Consider the following 16,567-nt stretch of genomic DNA (forward strand, 5'->3'; position numbering starts at 1 on the left):
GAAAAGACACAAGAGGCTGAAGAGGAAACAGTCGGTGAGACTCACAGCTCTGGGATTTACACCGTTAAACTATACCAGCTCATCTGAACTTTAAAATAATTAAAATGATTAAAAACTGCTTTTTTTCTTTTTCTGAAACTGTAAAATTATATAGGCTGACGCAAAGTGTGTACATTTAATATTTAGTGCTTTAAAAGGAAAATATGAAGCCACTAATAATATTACAGTTCACAACTTTTGTATTCTAACAGCAGCAAAACATTGTTACAATACCGAATAATAATTAAACATTGTTAAATTTTAAAATAATTACAAAATATAAGTTTCAATACTTGTATTTCTCTGAATTTTGTATCATTTTTTATAACTCATTTAATTTATGTTTTTTTAATATCGTGCATTGTTTAAAAAGCATTTTAAACATTTTTTTATGTATGAAAGGTGCTTATTTTATTTTGATGAATTAATTAAAGTTAATTTAAAAAAAAAAATGGAATCTACAATTTAATTAAATCCAGTATATCTAGAATAAATAAATAAAAAATAAGTATTTAAATTGGGCCAAAAATAAAAAATAAAAATCCCAAATACATTTTTAAATAAAAAATATTTTCCCTTGGGCACTTTTTCATCACATGTACATATATTATGTTTATGTAAATTTATATAAGACAAAAATATTAAAATATTCAAACACTATCTCTATAATATATTCCTAACATTTGCTCACAAAGATGCTCAGATATTTAGATTTTTCCTCTTTTCTTAACCGAGCCATCAGCTGCTTGTCCTGTACCAGGAGAAAGATGACTGTTGGTCATTAATAACTCTATAACTATGATACATGAGTGTGATCAGATATCTAAGCTGCTGTTTCCCTCCTCAGTCTCCGGTCAGGACGACGACGACGACGACGATGATGAGGGGGAAGACGAAGAGCCGACAGCCGAACTAAAGAAAACGGTGGACGAGCCTGAAGATAAAAAAGAGGAGTTTGACGACGAAGACGACGATGAAGAGAAGGCGACGGTGGACGTGATCAAACCTGTTCCTGAACCCGAGGAGGAGGCCGAACCCTCAGGTCAGAGAGAGAGAGAACTACAGCTGTAATAGCAGAGAGAGAAAGGAACCTGTTCTCACAGGAATCCGTGAAATAGCCACGGAATCACTCAAATTTCCGTGAAACTGACACGGATTTCGCTAAATTGTTAATGATTAATGATATGATAATGATGATGTCATATCCCGTGGCTATTCCATGGATATTTTTTCCTATTGGTTTGTTGCAAGTCACGTGACTTTCAAGGTCCCAGCGGTCAGAACAAAAAACATGGCGGACAGTTCTCTAATTTTTAGTGAAAAAATCAATATTTTGACTTAGTTTCTGCATAAAAATGGATTTTGATCACATTTGTAGCGAGAAATATATGTTTTATTTTCTAAATATTCACTCAGTGAATGTACATAATCACTTTGTATGTTGGAATAGCCACGGGATATGACTGTCATTAACTTGCATTGTAGCGAAATCTGTGTCAGTTTCACGGAAATTTGAGTGATTCCGTGGCTATTCCAGTGATTTTGAGTTAAGCAAATCCGTGGCTATTCCACGGATTCCTGTGAGACCATGGCAGCTGTAACAGCAGAGAGAGAAAGATAACTTCAGTTCTAACTTCACTTTGATCTTCAGTGTAACTTGACGTGTTGCTCTGATTCCAGCGTGTCCCTGTGTTCACTCAGCCAAGGCCAAAGAGTCGGTCACCAAGACAGCAGAGAAAAAAGGTGAGAGGTTTAAATCTTTAACACACGGTCTTAGTCAGTGGAAGGACTTTTAGATTTACACGGTGTTTAATTTTATGTATACACAACAATAATAAACAAATATGAACATCCAACCAGAATGAAATATTGTGTTGATTCAACTAGAAAATATTATAGACACTATACTGTTTTTTGCAAACTTAAATATTTAATTATGATTGCCTTAATATGAACATTATTTTTTATTAAATAATTAGTTCATTTATTATTCGTTTATAAGTTTATTTTGAAACCCAAATGGAAAGAAATTCAGCTTTTATAATAAAATAATGAATTTGTGCATTGTTTGTTTATTATATATTTATTTATATATACATTTTTGATTTAAAAAAAGCTCTTTCTATTACATTATCCATTTGTTAATTTTTATTGACTTTTTTTAATACATTTTTGTAAATCCCTATTTATTAATAGATTAATATTTAATTTGTAAATTATTTGTATAAATCCTCTTTTATTGCCGATTGACATATTAAAAATAATGTGTAATTTATTCTATTTATTCATTAATACATGTACAATTTGTAAACAAATTTCCGTATTATTGTACAGTGAGTTTATAATTAATTAAATGTTTTATTACAATTTTTGTAAAACTTGTGGTCTTCCATACAAAAGAAGAGTTTTTTTATGTCTAAAAGTTGTTCCCACAGTTTTGTATTTTTAAGTCTCATGTTTGTGTTTTCAGAAGCTCCAAGAAGAGTTTCAGCTGTGAGGAGGAAAAAAGGTAAAAACAACGACTGAAGTTATTCCCGTTACAGCCGCAAAACAAAACTCCAAATACAAATAAAGTATATCCAAGTAATTTTTCTTTAATTATCTAACTGCCCATTTCTTTTAATTTCTGTTTTTAAGAGCGTGAAGCTGTGAAGACCGACGACAAACCCAAAAGGAAAGGTAGTGAACCATCTGTTGGCCACCTTTGTTTTAAAAAATAAAGTGAAATAACTAATCCATGTTCTTATTGTGATGTGATGAATTTAATTATGTGCATGTTTTGCATCCAGCTATGCCAAGAATTGCAGGTCTGGAGCCAAAAATCAGGCGGATCAGGAAACTTCCTCTTCTTCTCAGAGGTACCAACACTAACTACAGACATACAGATATCTCAGTTTGAAAGAGTTTAAAGGAACAGCTCAACATTTATTCACTTATTTGACCTAAAATACAAGTCTACATCCAGCAGAACGATCAAAGGAATGCGATATTTCTTCACCTATTTAATTATCTATTTACTTATTTAGTTGCTCATCACATAATTTGTATTTTCTTTCCCATTGTATTTTATTTTCTATCCTGTCCTGCTGTCTTTTAGTCTTTTAGTTTTTATCCTGTCCAGTTGTCTTTTAGTCTTTTAGTTTTCATCCTGTCCAGTTGTCTTTTAGTCTTTTAGTTTTTATCCTGTCCAGTTGTCTTTTAGTCTTTTAGTTTTTATCCTGTCCAGTTGTCTTTTAGTCTTTTAGTTTTCATCCTGTCCAGTTGTCTTTTAGTCTTTTAGTTTTTATCCTGTCCAGTTGTCTTTTAGTCTTTTAGTTTTTATCCTGTCCAGTTGTCTTTTAGTCTTTTAGTTTTCATCCTGTCCAGTTGTCTTTTAGTCTTTTAGTTTTTATCCTGTCCTGTTGTCTTTTAGTCTTTTAGTTTTTATCCTGTCCTGTTGTCTTTTAGTTTTCATCCTGTCCAGTTGTCTTTTAGTCTTTTAGTTTTTATCCTGTCCTGTTGTCTTTTAGTCTTTTAGTTTTTATCCTGTCCTGTTGTCTTTTAGTCTTTTAGTTTTTATCCTGTCCTGTTGTCTTTTAGTTTTCATCCTGTCCAGTTGTCTTTTAGTCTTTTAGTTTTTATCCTGTCCTGTTGTCTTTTAGTCTTTTAGTTTTTATCCTGTCCTGTTGTCTTTTAGTCTTTTAGTTTTTATCCTGTCCTGTTGTCTTTTAGTCTTTTAGTTTTCATCCTGTCCTGTTGTCTTTTAGTCTTTTAGTTTTTATCCTGTCCTGTTGTCTTTTAGTTTTCATCCTGTCCAGTTGTCTTTTAGTCTTTTAGTTTTTATCCTGTCCTGTTGTCTTTTAGTCTTTTAGTTTTTATCCTGTCCTGTTGTCTTTTAGTTTTTATCCTGTCCAGTTGTCTTTTAGTCTTTTAGTTTTTATCCTGTCCTGTTGTCTTTTAGTCTTTTAGTTTTTATCCTGTCCTGTTGTCTTTTAGTCTTTTAGTTTTTATCCTGTCCTGTTGTCTTTTAGTCTTTTAGTTTTTATCCTGTCCTGTTGTCTTTTAGTTTTCATCCTGTCCAGTTGTCTTTTAGTCTTTTAGTTTTTATCCTGTCCTGTTGTCTTTTAGTCTTTTAGTTTTCATCCTGTCCTGTTGTCTTTTAGTCTTTTAGTTTTTATCGTGTCCTGTTGTCTTTTAGTTTTCATCCTGTCCTGTTGTCTTTTAGTCTTTTAGTTTTTATCCTGTCCTGTTGTCTTTTAGTCTTTTAGTTTTTATCCTGTCCAGTTGTCTTTTAGTCTTTTAGTTTTTATCCTGTCCAGTTGTCTTTTAGTCTTTTAGTTTTTATCCTGTCCTGTTGTCTTTTAGTCTTTTAGTTTTTATCCTGTCCTGTTGTCTTTTAGTTTTCATCCTGTCCAGTTGTCTTTTAGTCTTTTAGTTTTTATCCTGTCCTGTTGTCTTTTAGTCTTTTAGTTTTTATCCTGTCCTGTTGTCTTTTAGTTTTTATCCTGTCCAGTTGTCTTTTAGTCTTTTAGTTTTTATCCTGTCCAGTTGTCTTTTAGTCTTTTAGTTTTTATCCTGTCCAGTTGTCTTTTAGTCTTTTAGTTTTGGTGCCTTGCCATGTCCCTACACTGTCAATCAATATGTGCTGTGTGTGAGTCTGAGTGTGTGTTTGTTTGCGTGCGTGTCCATGTGCGTATGTAAATGTGTACGTACAGATGTGTATGTGGGGATGGGAGGGGTGGGTTTTGTCATTTTTTTGTCTGTTTTTATTCTTATTTTTTGTAAAGCACTTTGTGTTGCATTTATATGTATGAAAAGCGCTATATGAATAAGGTTTGATTGATAAAGTGTGAAGATATTTCATGCTAGTAGGTGGATTATGTAGCCTCTGGACAGTGCCAGGCTAGCCGTTTCCCACCATTTGCAGTGATTATGCTAAGCTAACTGGCGGCTGCTGTAGCGTAATATTAATTGTACATACATAAAAGTGACATCAATGTTTTCACCTAATGCTCCACCAGAAAGGTCATTTCTTTAAAATGTTGAACTGTTCCTTTAAGATTAAACTGTTAAATGCACAAAAAAGCTGCAAAAGATTATATGACTAGTTACAAACTTACATATACATTTCCAACAACACAACAACAATTTCTGTCATAACTTTAATTAACGGGATGTTTTCTCTTTTAAATTCTAAGAAAAAGTCAAGAGAATGGGAAAGACGGTCACCAAGACTCCCAAAAAAGGTACGTGAACATATCAGCTGCTAATAAATCACATTCACACTGATTCTGTCATAACCAAAAGTATCGTTCTGTGGATCAACACTGTTGTTGCCAAGTCAAGTCTTATTTATATCACAAATTTGCCTCAAAGCCAAAACACATTCTCCCCACTAACTCGTGCCTGTGCAGTCACTTTTTATTGCACTGGGCTCCTGTTGAGCATCTTTTTCATCATGCAGGATATTCCAACAGTGTATTTAAACAAAACTCAGGTTAAAACTAAAAAAGTAAAAGTATGTTTTTTTCCGTAACTTAAGTTATGCAAGTCAGTTGGGTATGTTGGGGCAACATGGGACATGAACAGTGGTCTCCTGAGTGAAACCTGATCCGTTCAGGTCCTATCTGCTGACCAAAGTACTATCCTAAACCTGAATATTCAAGGTTCACCTGAACTTTAAAATAATGAAAATGATTGACAACTTTTGTATTCTAACAGCAACAAAACATTGTTACAATACCAAATAATAATTAAACATTATTCAATTTTAAAATAATTACAAAATATAAGTTTCAAGTTCAGTATTTCTCCGCATTTTGTTGTGTAACTCATTTATCTTATGTATTTTATATATTGTGCATTGTTCAAAAAGCATTTTAAACATTTTTTATGTATTGAGAGTTGCTTATTACATTTTGATTTATTTGATTTATTTTTAAAATTTTGACACCTACATTGTAGTTCAGTCCAGTATATCTAAAATAAAAAAAGCATGTTTTTTTTCCGTAACTTAAGTTATGCAAGTCAGTTGGGTATGTTGGGGCAACATGGGACATGAACAGTGGTCTCCTGAGTGTAACCTGATCCGTTCAGGTCCTATCTGATGACCAAAGTACTATCCTAAACCTGAACATTCAAGTTCAAAGCCTTTGTTTAAAATACCGCAGCATATGTGTAGAACAGATTGGGTTTCTGGTACAGATTGGCAGTGACAGACTCGTCCATCCACCCTGACCTGCTCATTAAGCGGACATTCTCGATGTTTATACTACATTGTACATTGTATAATTCCCTCCTTAGTGGCAAGCCTGCACGTCCAAAACTGATGCTAAAGGGGGACTTAAAGGTAAATTTATAAGTGATTCAAGCGGTCTTGACCAAGCAAACCAGACTCTTGATTCAGAAAAGACAAAACTCTCCAACAAGGATCCCTCTCTCTCCCTGAACAAACAGAAATAAAGTGTGTTGTGTGTTCAGATTATAGTCAAATTACATTACAGACAACCAGTATGAATTCCAACCCCACCATCAAATCTTACAATGTTAACGGAAGTAAAAATTAATTTGTAAAGTCATTGGTTAGGTTCAGGAGAAGATTATGAGTTATGTAATCTAGTACCATCCATCCTGACCTGCTCCTTATGCGGACATTGTCGCTCTTTATACTACAACAAATAACTTCCTCCTTAGTGGCAACCCTGCACGTCCAAAACTGAAGCTAAAGGGGACTTAAAGCGATTAAAGCGGTCCTGACCAAGCAAACCAGACCCCTTGATTCAGATAAATGTGTACAGAATATAGTGAAATACATTTCAGATGACCAGCATGACAAAATTCCAACTTCAACATCAAATCTTACAATTATAACGTAAGTAAAAAGTAAATTGTGTAGCCACTCTGTGATTCAGATCCACTCCATAATTTAATTTCCAAGCTGGACACCTGTTCCGATCACTTTTTTCAACATTTAGGAAGTCCAGGTTCAGGAGAAGATTATGAGTTATGTAAGCAAGTACTTTACATCCTGACCTGCTCCTTATGCGGACTTTGTCGCTCTTTATACAACATCATATAACTTCCTCCTTAGTGGCAACACTGCATGTCATAAATTGCTGCTAAAGGGGAACTTAAAAGTCAATTTAGAAGAGATTCAAGCAGTCCTGAGCAAGCAAACCAGACGCTTGATTCAGATAAAACCTGCAGCTTCAGCAGCCCAGAGGCAGAGCGAGGTCCCAGCACGGCCGACTGAGAAGCCTGAGTGATGTGTGTGTGCTTGTGGGACAACAAACAAACAAACACTGTTGTTGTTGTTTCATCTGGTCATTTTTCTTTGACAGAGCCAGAGCTCAAAAAACAAGAAGAGGTCTCAGAATCTGGACAGGAAGGTAAAACACACAATATTCTCATGAATCTAAAGTATCCAAATGTAATTAAATATAGTGTATAATAACTTTAATATATGCAAATAATTACAAACAAGCGTCATCTGTTTCAGTCGGCCCTTGCAAACCTGCACCAGTCTACTGCCCGTCCCCGCCCGGCTGGTACGGTAAGTCACACAGAATGAAGAAACAGTGTGAAAAGTTATGATACAGAGGTAATAAATGTCTGATAATCACTTAAAAACATATTTATCTTGCAGTTCATCACGTGGTCACAGACAACCCGTACCCTCCTCCCACCATGTCAGGTATCTACACTGCCATCTTATCCCCTTAATGTTTGGACTGGTATGATTTTTCCTGCTTAACCCTCTGAAATCTTCGGCTATTATGTCAGTTAAAAAATCTGATAATTCATTTTTAACTTTGACTTACTTCAATCAAAATTTTAAACCCAAAATAAACTAAGGAAACATAAAATCGGATCTTTTAAAACACAGAATTCTAATTTTTGCAAATATGAAGACAAGTTGCATATATAACATATAACAGGTAAAATGAGGATAATATCTAATTCAGTATTTTATACTGAATATATTTGACAATATCTCTGGTTTTACTTGGCCGAATATCATCAAAAAAAAATCTGGCATCTAGTTTCAAGCCAGAACTTTAAAGAGAAGCTGACGGCAAGACTCAATGTTGCTTCATTAAAAAAAACACTTTATTGCAGGTTATGAGATTACAAATATTAGCAGCTTCATCACATATTCAATTCATCCTGCCACATTTATGCAATTTTTACAAGATGCAATGCCAAAAGAATAAGTAAACAAATAAGTGAATATTCACGTTTAATTGTTTGCTTATTCAATTAATCATTTCATTGAGGAAAAGAAAGAGAAGAGAGAGAAAAAAAAAGATTAACCAGGGGGTTAATAATTTTCCACTCCATTTATTTCCATTACCCATTTACTCCAGTTTCTTTTAAATTCTTCTTCTCTGTTATTGACGATTCTTTCCATTTCCTTAATCTCATCTACTGTTATTTTCCATTTGTTGATGCTGTTGCTTCATTTTTATGTCTTCACGTTAGGGTTGTCATGATACTAAGATTTTCACCTCGATACCGATACTCAGGAAAATATTCGATACTCGATACCATTTTCGATACCACAAGGATAAAAACAAAGACCCAAAATTTAACAGAAATATTTTCATCAACAAGAAAAATGAAACAGTACCACAGGTTAAATATTTATAATAAAAAACAGTAGTTTTGTGCAGGTGTTTTCATGGTCTCTAGAGGGTTAAACTAATATTTTCCTCCAGCTCCCTCTGCTCCCGTGCTGACCGCCCACCCGGTCCACCCCGGAGCTCCGCCCCTGCAGCCTCTCTACCAGCAGCACATGCACCCGTTCTTCGCCCAGTACCAGCCCTACCAGGCCATGCCGCCAGTGATGCAGCCTCCAGCAGAGCCGCTGCAGCCGGTGCCACCAGTTGAACCAGTGGCACCAGTAGAAGCAGCCCAGCCAGAAGCTCCAGAGCCAGAAGCTCCAGCTCAGCCGGAGGTCCAGCCTGCAGCAGCCGAGGCTCCGCCGGCTGCAGCTCCAGTGGAGGGTGAGAGGAGGACTCACTCTTTATTCTGATTCTCTTATACAGTTTGTGTAGATTCAGTTTAGCAGAACTATTATCTCATATACAGGTATCTCATAAAAACCTTTATGGTTTTACATTTGGGATATGGTTTGACAAATGGTTTAAAAATGACACAAAATTAGCAAAAAAAAGACACAAAAAAGACACAAAATGAGCAAAAAAAGACAAAAAAATACACAAAATTACAAAAAATACACAAAATTACAAAAAAATACACAAAATTGCCAAAAAGACACAAAATTACTAAAAGAAGACACAAAATTATTTAAAAAAAGACACAAAATTACCAAAAGAGGACACAAAATTACATTACATAGCATATTCACCTCTGAGACCTAATGGAGTAGTTGGTAGAAGTAAGTATAAAGTAGCATACCGTGGAAATACTTAAGTAAAGTACAAGTACCTTGAATTTGCAAGTACAGTACTTGATATTAGTATTAAGAGTGACACAACTTTTTATCATTAAAAGAGAAGAATATCACCATGAAATGTAGATTTTAGGTCATCAAACATCTGCAGAATGTGCACAGCTTTGTTGCATTTTCTCTCCTTTCTGTATATCTCCTGTTTGTCTCTTTACTGTCTGCTATTGAATGAAAGTAAAGAGACCCCAAAAAATAGCCCAATTAACACAAAAAGTCCCTTCCATTTTGATAAACGTATGCATATGTTTTAACCCTGTGAAATCTTCGGCTATTATGTCAGTTAAAAAATCTGTTAAAAAATCTTTACCATGCATTGTTTGTATCAGTATCACAAAATTACCAAAAAAGACACAAAATTACATTCCATAACATTTCCACTTCTTGCGGTAACAACAGCACGGCAGATAATAAACGCTCCGGTAGCAGCTGCCTTTCTTTTTGTTAACGTCGTCATAGAAACAAGTGAAACAAAGCTCCAGCTGGAGCAATACAGGGACCTTCCACACACAACACGGTAAAGTGCCATTCATATAAAACTCACATTAAACTTTCATATCAAGGTGAGGGCCACAAAATATCGTCACGAGGGCCGCAATTGGCCCGCGGGCCGCGAGTTTGAGACCCATGTACTACATGGCCTGCAGCTCCAGTGGAGGGTGAGAGGAGGACTCACACTCTTTATTCTTATCATCTTATAAAGTTTGTGCAGGTTCAGAATAGCAGAACCATTATCTCATATACAGGTATCTCATAAAACCTTTATGGTTTTACATTTGGAATATGGTTTGACAAATGTTTTAAGTTGCAGACTGTAAACTTTTATCAGATTGGAGCCGGGAAACTGTAGAGCACGGAAGAGCTGCCCTTTTTTTGTTTCAGAGATAAGAAACATTTCAAGTGTTGAACATAATGTCAAGACAAATGTAAAAGAAAATGATGAAAAAAAATTTAATATATAATATTCTTGCTCTGCACCAAGGAGGCAGAAGAAAACTTCCAGAAAGTAAAGTTTTCACGGCTGAACCTCATTGTTTTTCCGCATAAATCTTGACCTGTTGTTTTCAGTTTATATATTCATGTTTTATTCTTTTGTTTTGATGCTTATATTTTAACTTGCTCTATTTTATGTCTCAATTCAGATTTAGCTTTTACTTGCATGCTTTTCTGTATTTAATAGATTGTTAGCGGGTACATGACGCCTAAGATTTTCTGATTTCTGATTTTCTGCTTCTCTGTAATTGTTGCAAACATAATAGAAATAAAGAACTTAAACTCTTCTCTCTTAAAGAAGCTGTTGAGGCTGTTGAGGAGGTGAAGGTTGCCCCCACAAAGAAAGGTACAAATTTAATTTGAAGTTAAACACATAATTGTTTTTCTCTTAACCAAAGCTATGAACAATAACTCAAATGTGATATTTTCCAGCTGCAAAGAAACCCAAGGCTGCTGTTCCAGAGAAAGGTACCGTATGTTTCTGTTTTAATTTGTCCTTAACAAAATGACACAAAAGACACACAAAATTACAAAAAGACACAAAATTATTAGAAAAAGACACAAAATTACAAAAAAAAGACACAAAATTACAAAAAGAAGACACAAAATTACCAAAAAAGACACACAATTATTAGAAAAAGACACAAAATTACCAAAAAAAAACACCCAAAATTATTAGAAAAAGACACAAACTCCCCTCCTTTATTGTAATGTATTCGTAAATGTTCTGATTTGTTTATATTGTATGATGTGTATGATGTTGTGCATTGTTTTTTTCCATGTGGTAAGGCAACCTTGAGTGCCTTGAAAGGCGCCCTATTAAATAAAATGAATTATTATTATTATTATTATTACAAAATTACCAAAAAAAGACACAAAATTACTAAAAAAAGACACAAAATTACCAAAAAGACACAAAATTACCAAAAAAAAGACACAAAATTACCAAAATTACTATTGAGGCTGTTGAGGAGGTGAAGGTTGCCCCCACAAAGAAAGGAACAATCACTTTAATTTGTAGTTAAACACATAATTGTTTTTCTCTTAACAAAAGCTATGATATCCAGAGAAAGGTACCGTATGTTTCTGTTTTAATTTGTCCTTAACAAAATGACCCAAAAAATACACAAAATTACAAAAAGACACAAAATTATTTGAAAAAGACACACAATTACCAAAAAAGACACAAAATTACTAAAAAAAGACACAAAATTATTTTTTTAAAAAGACACAAAATGACCCAAAAAGACACAAAATGACAGAAAAAAACTAAATTACTTAAAAAAGAAAAAAAAATCCAAAAAAAGACAGAATTACCAAAAAAGACAAATTATTAAAGACACAAAATGACTGAAAAAACACTAAATTACTTTTAAAAATACACCAAATGACCCAAAAAAGATACCAAATGACACAAAAAAGACAAAACTGACACAAAAAAGACACAAATTACCAAAATTACTATTGAGGCTGTTGAGGAGGTGAAGGTTGCCCCCACAAAGAAAGGAACAATCACTTTAATTTGTAGTTTAACACATAATTGTTTTTCTCTTAACAAAAGCTATGAACAATAATTCAAATATATTTTCCAGCTGCAAAGAAACCCAAGGCTGCCGTTCCAGAGAAAGGTACCGTATGTTTCTGTTTTAATTTGTCCTTAAACTGGAGGGTTTCCAGTAAATAACTGCAGCTGCAGCTTTAAAACAGCGACACACTGCGCTGTGAGACTGAATTCATTATGGAAAAATTAACTCTGCACGGTCATTTCCCTCCAATTATCCCCTCAGAGCCAGCAGCAGCCAAGGAGAAAACAAAGAAAGGTAATTTATGTTTACAGCTCGCCGTTCTCTGGTAACACTTCAGCCTTGTCACATATGATAAAGACGGCAATTTGAGCTGCACTTTGCTGTAAATTAACACACAGAATTAAACACTTGGACGACATAATTCAACAGTAATTTTCCAAATCTAGATGCTGCAGCTTCAAAAGAGAAAACCAAAGCTGCTGCTGCTGCAAAGAAAGGTGAATAAACACTGAAACTGACTGGTTATCATGAGGAATATTAATTTTAATCTGCATTTATTCATTGTTTTATGCTACAGAGCCAGCAGCAAAAAAAGAGAAAGCTAAACCTGCAGCAGCGGCTAAGAAAGGTAATGAACGTTTAAGTGGAGGATAAAGTTTCTATACTTCACTTTGTGGATTTAAGATCCTGCTCATTTATATTTTTATCTCTTTGTTTTTTACAGAGCCAGCAGTGAAAGAGAAAGCTAAACCTGCAGCAGCAGCAGCTAAGAAAGGTAATAAACATTTTAATTGGAGTGTAAAGTTTCTACTTGACATCTATAATAATGTGAAAGTGGATTTAAGATTGTGCTAATTAATATATTTCTTTTATATCTTTGTTTTTACAGAGCCAGCTGTAAAAGAGAAAGCTAAACCTGCTGCAGCAGCAAAGAAAGGTAATGAACATTCTGGTAGAATATATATAGTTTCTACTGAACTTAAACAAAATAAAACAAGAGAAGACAATCTTATTTCCAAGGTTCAATATTATGGTATGATAAGAGAAGTTATAACAGTAATGTAAAGATGGATTTAAATGATCAGTTTGCAGGATTTAGGGGGTCTTTGACTGTATTTATTCCACCCATATACTCTTATTTTTTATTTTTATACTCACCCATAGTAGTCATAGTGCATCTAGTGTACTTTGTCCACACTGTGTATAACTTACTGTAGTGTATTCAAACTGTTTAACAGCACTTATCCTATTTATTTATTGATATTTATTCCACTATTATTCTGCACTTTAGCTTTTTTTGCACTTCTGGTTAGATATTAAATGCATTTTGTTGTCTGTGCAATGACAAAAAAGGTTAATTTAATGTTATGGCAGAAAAGGAATATAATAACCTAATAATTTGGCTCAAAAAAGAATTTTTTTTTTTACATATTTTTTTTACATGTCCTGAGGACCACTGTAGGTTTTACTACATGCAGCCAAAACGGTATTTTTTACAGTTTTTTTTAAACACAATGGCACCATGTGTGTAACAAAAATATACTGTAATATATATATATATATATATATATATATACATATATATATATGTATATATTTATGGTGTTTCATTGTTACTGAAACTGAATTAACCCATTTATCATTTTACGGTCTTTTACTGTCGTGGTTTAGCAGTTTTTCACCGTAAAATCTCCAGATTTTTTTTACAGTGTATACTATTGAGTCAGTTGCATTTGTTTTTACAGAGCCAGCTGTAAAAGAGAAAACCAAACCTGCTGCAGCTGCTAAAAAAGGTAAAACATCACCAGGCCAGACGTGTCACACACAGAGTAATCATGGTGTGATGAAGCAGCAAATATTTCAGAGAGGAAACAAACGATTCAGACCACTAACCTCCACTGTTTCCTCATTATATCAGAGCCTGAAGCCGCCAGGCTGAAGAGGAAAGCAGCGGCTGAAAAGACAGGTGACTGCTCACACACTGACACATCCATCAGCTCTCAGCTCAATCAGCAGTCATGTTGGAGACGAGAACCATGACTGGAGACTAATTGTGTTTGCTCCTCTCAGAAGCGTCGCCTGTCAGGAGCAAAGTCAAGACTTCAGCCACTAAAGGTGAAATCTGAACCAGCAGCAGCTCACCCAAGTGACATTTTTATTTCAGATGTGGTTTCCGTCATCTGATTTGACTCATTTGATCTCACTTGCTTTATCAGAATTTGCTTTAATACAGAATTTGGGTGATTCTCATGAACATGGTGCAGCTCATTAGCCTGGGTATACCCAGACTGCCTTGCGCGCTCGAATTTAATTTCGAACCTCCATCCAGTCTGGAAACCAGGAAGGTTTCTTAGCCCTGTTTTAGGGATCCAATCACAGAGCGGGGAGGGACGGCAAGACGATGACGCGTACTACTCGGCACTTGGAAGCTTGTAGTTTTCCGGATCCAACATGGCTGCTGCAGACGCGAAACTCTCTTTAGCTGTAGATGGTGTTTTAAATAGTTTAGAGTGAAAGTTGAAAGGCGAAAGGTCTCTCGGCGGCTCCGCTGAGATCACCGGCGTTATGGTAGCGGGGCTATTAGCGCCGCTAGCGGCTAATAGCTAATAGCCGCTAGCGGCTAATAGCCCCGCTACCGTGGACAGCGGAGCCGCCGAGAGGCCCGCAGCAGATTGTTTGTTGCCCATAAAATCAGTGGATGTGTGTGGCTGAATGACATGAGGGGGAATAAAGCGTGAAAATAAATAATCTTGCAGAAAGCGAGAACTGGAGGAGCAAAGCAGCAAACAACACTCTCTCACAGACACACACACAACAAACATCCATCTCTGTTGCTCTACTACGTCATCTGGTATAACTGATCTGATTGGCTAAGAGCTACCTACAGACTCTTTGATAGACATTCTAAGCGTCCAATAAACGGCTCTGGAGGATCGTAAACCACACCTCCTCTACAGAGAAATCCATTGCTCGTTGCCCGACTCATTTGAGAATAGTCTGGTGTTAGCCAGGCTAGCAGCTCAGAGCAATAATCCAAGAGCATTGAATACATATTTTCTTTGACCCTTTATAACATATACAATCTAAAGTAACTGCTTAATAAGAATTTAGAATCTATTTTTTTTTTTTTAAATAAAGGTATTTTCTGACATTTTTAGAGACACTGTGAGCTAAATTCATTACCGTAACACATTTTTAAATTAAAAAAAAAAAACACTGAAAGATTTTTTTTTTCTTTTCTTTGGCAATCTTAAATATGCTCAAGGGTAGCTGGTATCACAAAAATGTATTTTATTAAAATATACACATATTTTTAATGCAAACAATTCTATCATTACCGGAATATTTAACCATTTTTTCTCATCAATTTTCATTCAGATTTTGTTCTTTATACATTGTTAAAAAACATTATGTTTGATTATATTCTGTTAAATTATACATTTTTAAGCAAATGCATATTTATTTTTCTAAAGTTTATTAAATATTTATTATATTGTATATATAAGTGTGGGGAAACCATGGCATCACATCTGGACGCATTACGGTGATGAATTTGTGAATCAAAAATATGTTTAAAAATATAGAAAATATTATTTTAGCACAAAACAATGAATTGTGCCTCATTATGGTTATATTGTTCATTCATATAAAAGTGAAATATAGTTAGTTTAATAAAGAATGTCCTTATAATCTTCACAGACAGAACTTAGACTGGCTTCATGAGAATCACCCATTTGTTTTGTTGCTATTTAAGTCTAAATCAGATTTTTCTTGAGCAGAACCAGAACCAGAACCACGCGTCCAGCCGATCCGACTGAGAACGAGACTAGAACCCACGAGGAGAGCTAATGTGACGTCTCAGGAGAAACCTGCCAGATCTGAAACAGGTAACACTGGTTACCCTGGTTACAAACCAGTCAAGAGGACAAATGTTGGAATTTGACATTTCTGCAAAATACAGATTCATTATATCTCAACATTCTTGAACCACAAATACGTTAATATATAACCTTTAATGTAAAGTTTAAGAAATGCTGCATCCCGTTCTCATTGTGACATGTTACGATCACCATTTTTAAAGCATTTTGGGTAAGTTTAGGCACAATAAACACTTGTTTTAGGTCAAACATTCTTGAACCACAAATACACTGTAATAAAAGTCTGTTTAATTTACGGTAAAATACCGGCAGCTGTAGTTGCCAGAACTTCACCGTAAAAAATACAGTGAGCGTATGTAAATGTAAATATCAGCAAAAATTGTAATTTTTTACTGAAAAATCCCATTACTTTTAGGGTAATTGTGTCATCATGGCATTTCTCCATAAATTGTACATGAAAATTTTATATTTACTGCAAAACTATGTGTTTTCTACAGTTTATGACAGTAGAATTCAAAATGTTATGCTATTCTTTGATTTACGGTAATTAAAAGGGTCTACTACGGTGATATACAATGTTTAATTTTACAACCTGATGCAATTTGACAGTGTTTTACTGTAATTTCTACTAACATTTTTTACAGTGTACGTTAAGATACAGGGTTCGTACACTTTTTCAGTGG

At 34.6% G+C, this 16,567-nt stretch overlaps 1 protein-coding gene across 1 annotated transcript; it reads left to right on the forward strand.

The window, feature by feature from the left end:
* The first annotated feature begins 948 nt into the window (after positions 1-948).
* On the forward strand, positions 949-14,132 carry LOC131990729 (transcriptional regulatory protein AlgP-like). The gene is made up of 19 exons (XM_059355843.1): positions 949-1,081; positions 1,720-1,782; positions 2,510-2,548; positions 2,677-2,897; positions 5,217-5,264; positions 7,359-7,406; positions 7,517-7,570; positions 7,664-7,711; positions 8,736-9,023; positions 10,779-10,826; positions 10,913-10,948; positions 12,073-12,108; positions 12,268-12,300; positions 12,453-12,503; positions 12,584-12,634; positions 12,731-12,781; positions 12,896-12,943; positions 13,925-13,972; positions 14,077-14,132. The coding sequence occupies exons 4-19, from the start codon at positions 2,831-2,833 to the stop codon at positions 14,130-14,132; spliced, it is 1,011 nt and encodes a 336-aa protein (XP_059211826.1). The 5' UTR covers positions 949-1,081; positions 1,720-1,782; positions 2,510-2,548; positions 2,677-2,830.
* Positions 14,133-16,567: the final 2,435 nt, after the last annotated feature.

Source organism: Centropristis striata, chromosome 18, assembly GCF_030273125.1.
Source record: "Centropristis striata isolate RG_2023a ecotype Rhode Island chromosome 18, C.striata_1.0, whole genome shotgun sequence".
Classification (NCBI taxonomy): domain Eukaryota; kingdom Metazoa; phylum Chordata; class Actinopteri; order Perciformes; family Serranidae; genus Centropristis; species Centropristis striata.

Coding starts and splice junctions, on each gene's coding strand:
- LOC131990729 (XM_059355843.1), top strand. CDS start 2,831: ATGCCAAGAATTGCAGGTCTGGAGCCAAAAATCAGGCGGATCAGGAAA. Junction 12,109..12,267: donor GGCTGCCGTTCCAGAGAAAG/GTACCGTATGTT, acceptor TTATCCCCTCAG/AGCCAGCAGCAGCCAAGGAG. Junction 12,635..12,730: donor TGCAGCAGCGGCTAAGAAAG/GTAATGAACGTT, acceptor TGTTTTTTACAG/AGCCAGCAGTGAAAGAGAAA.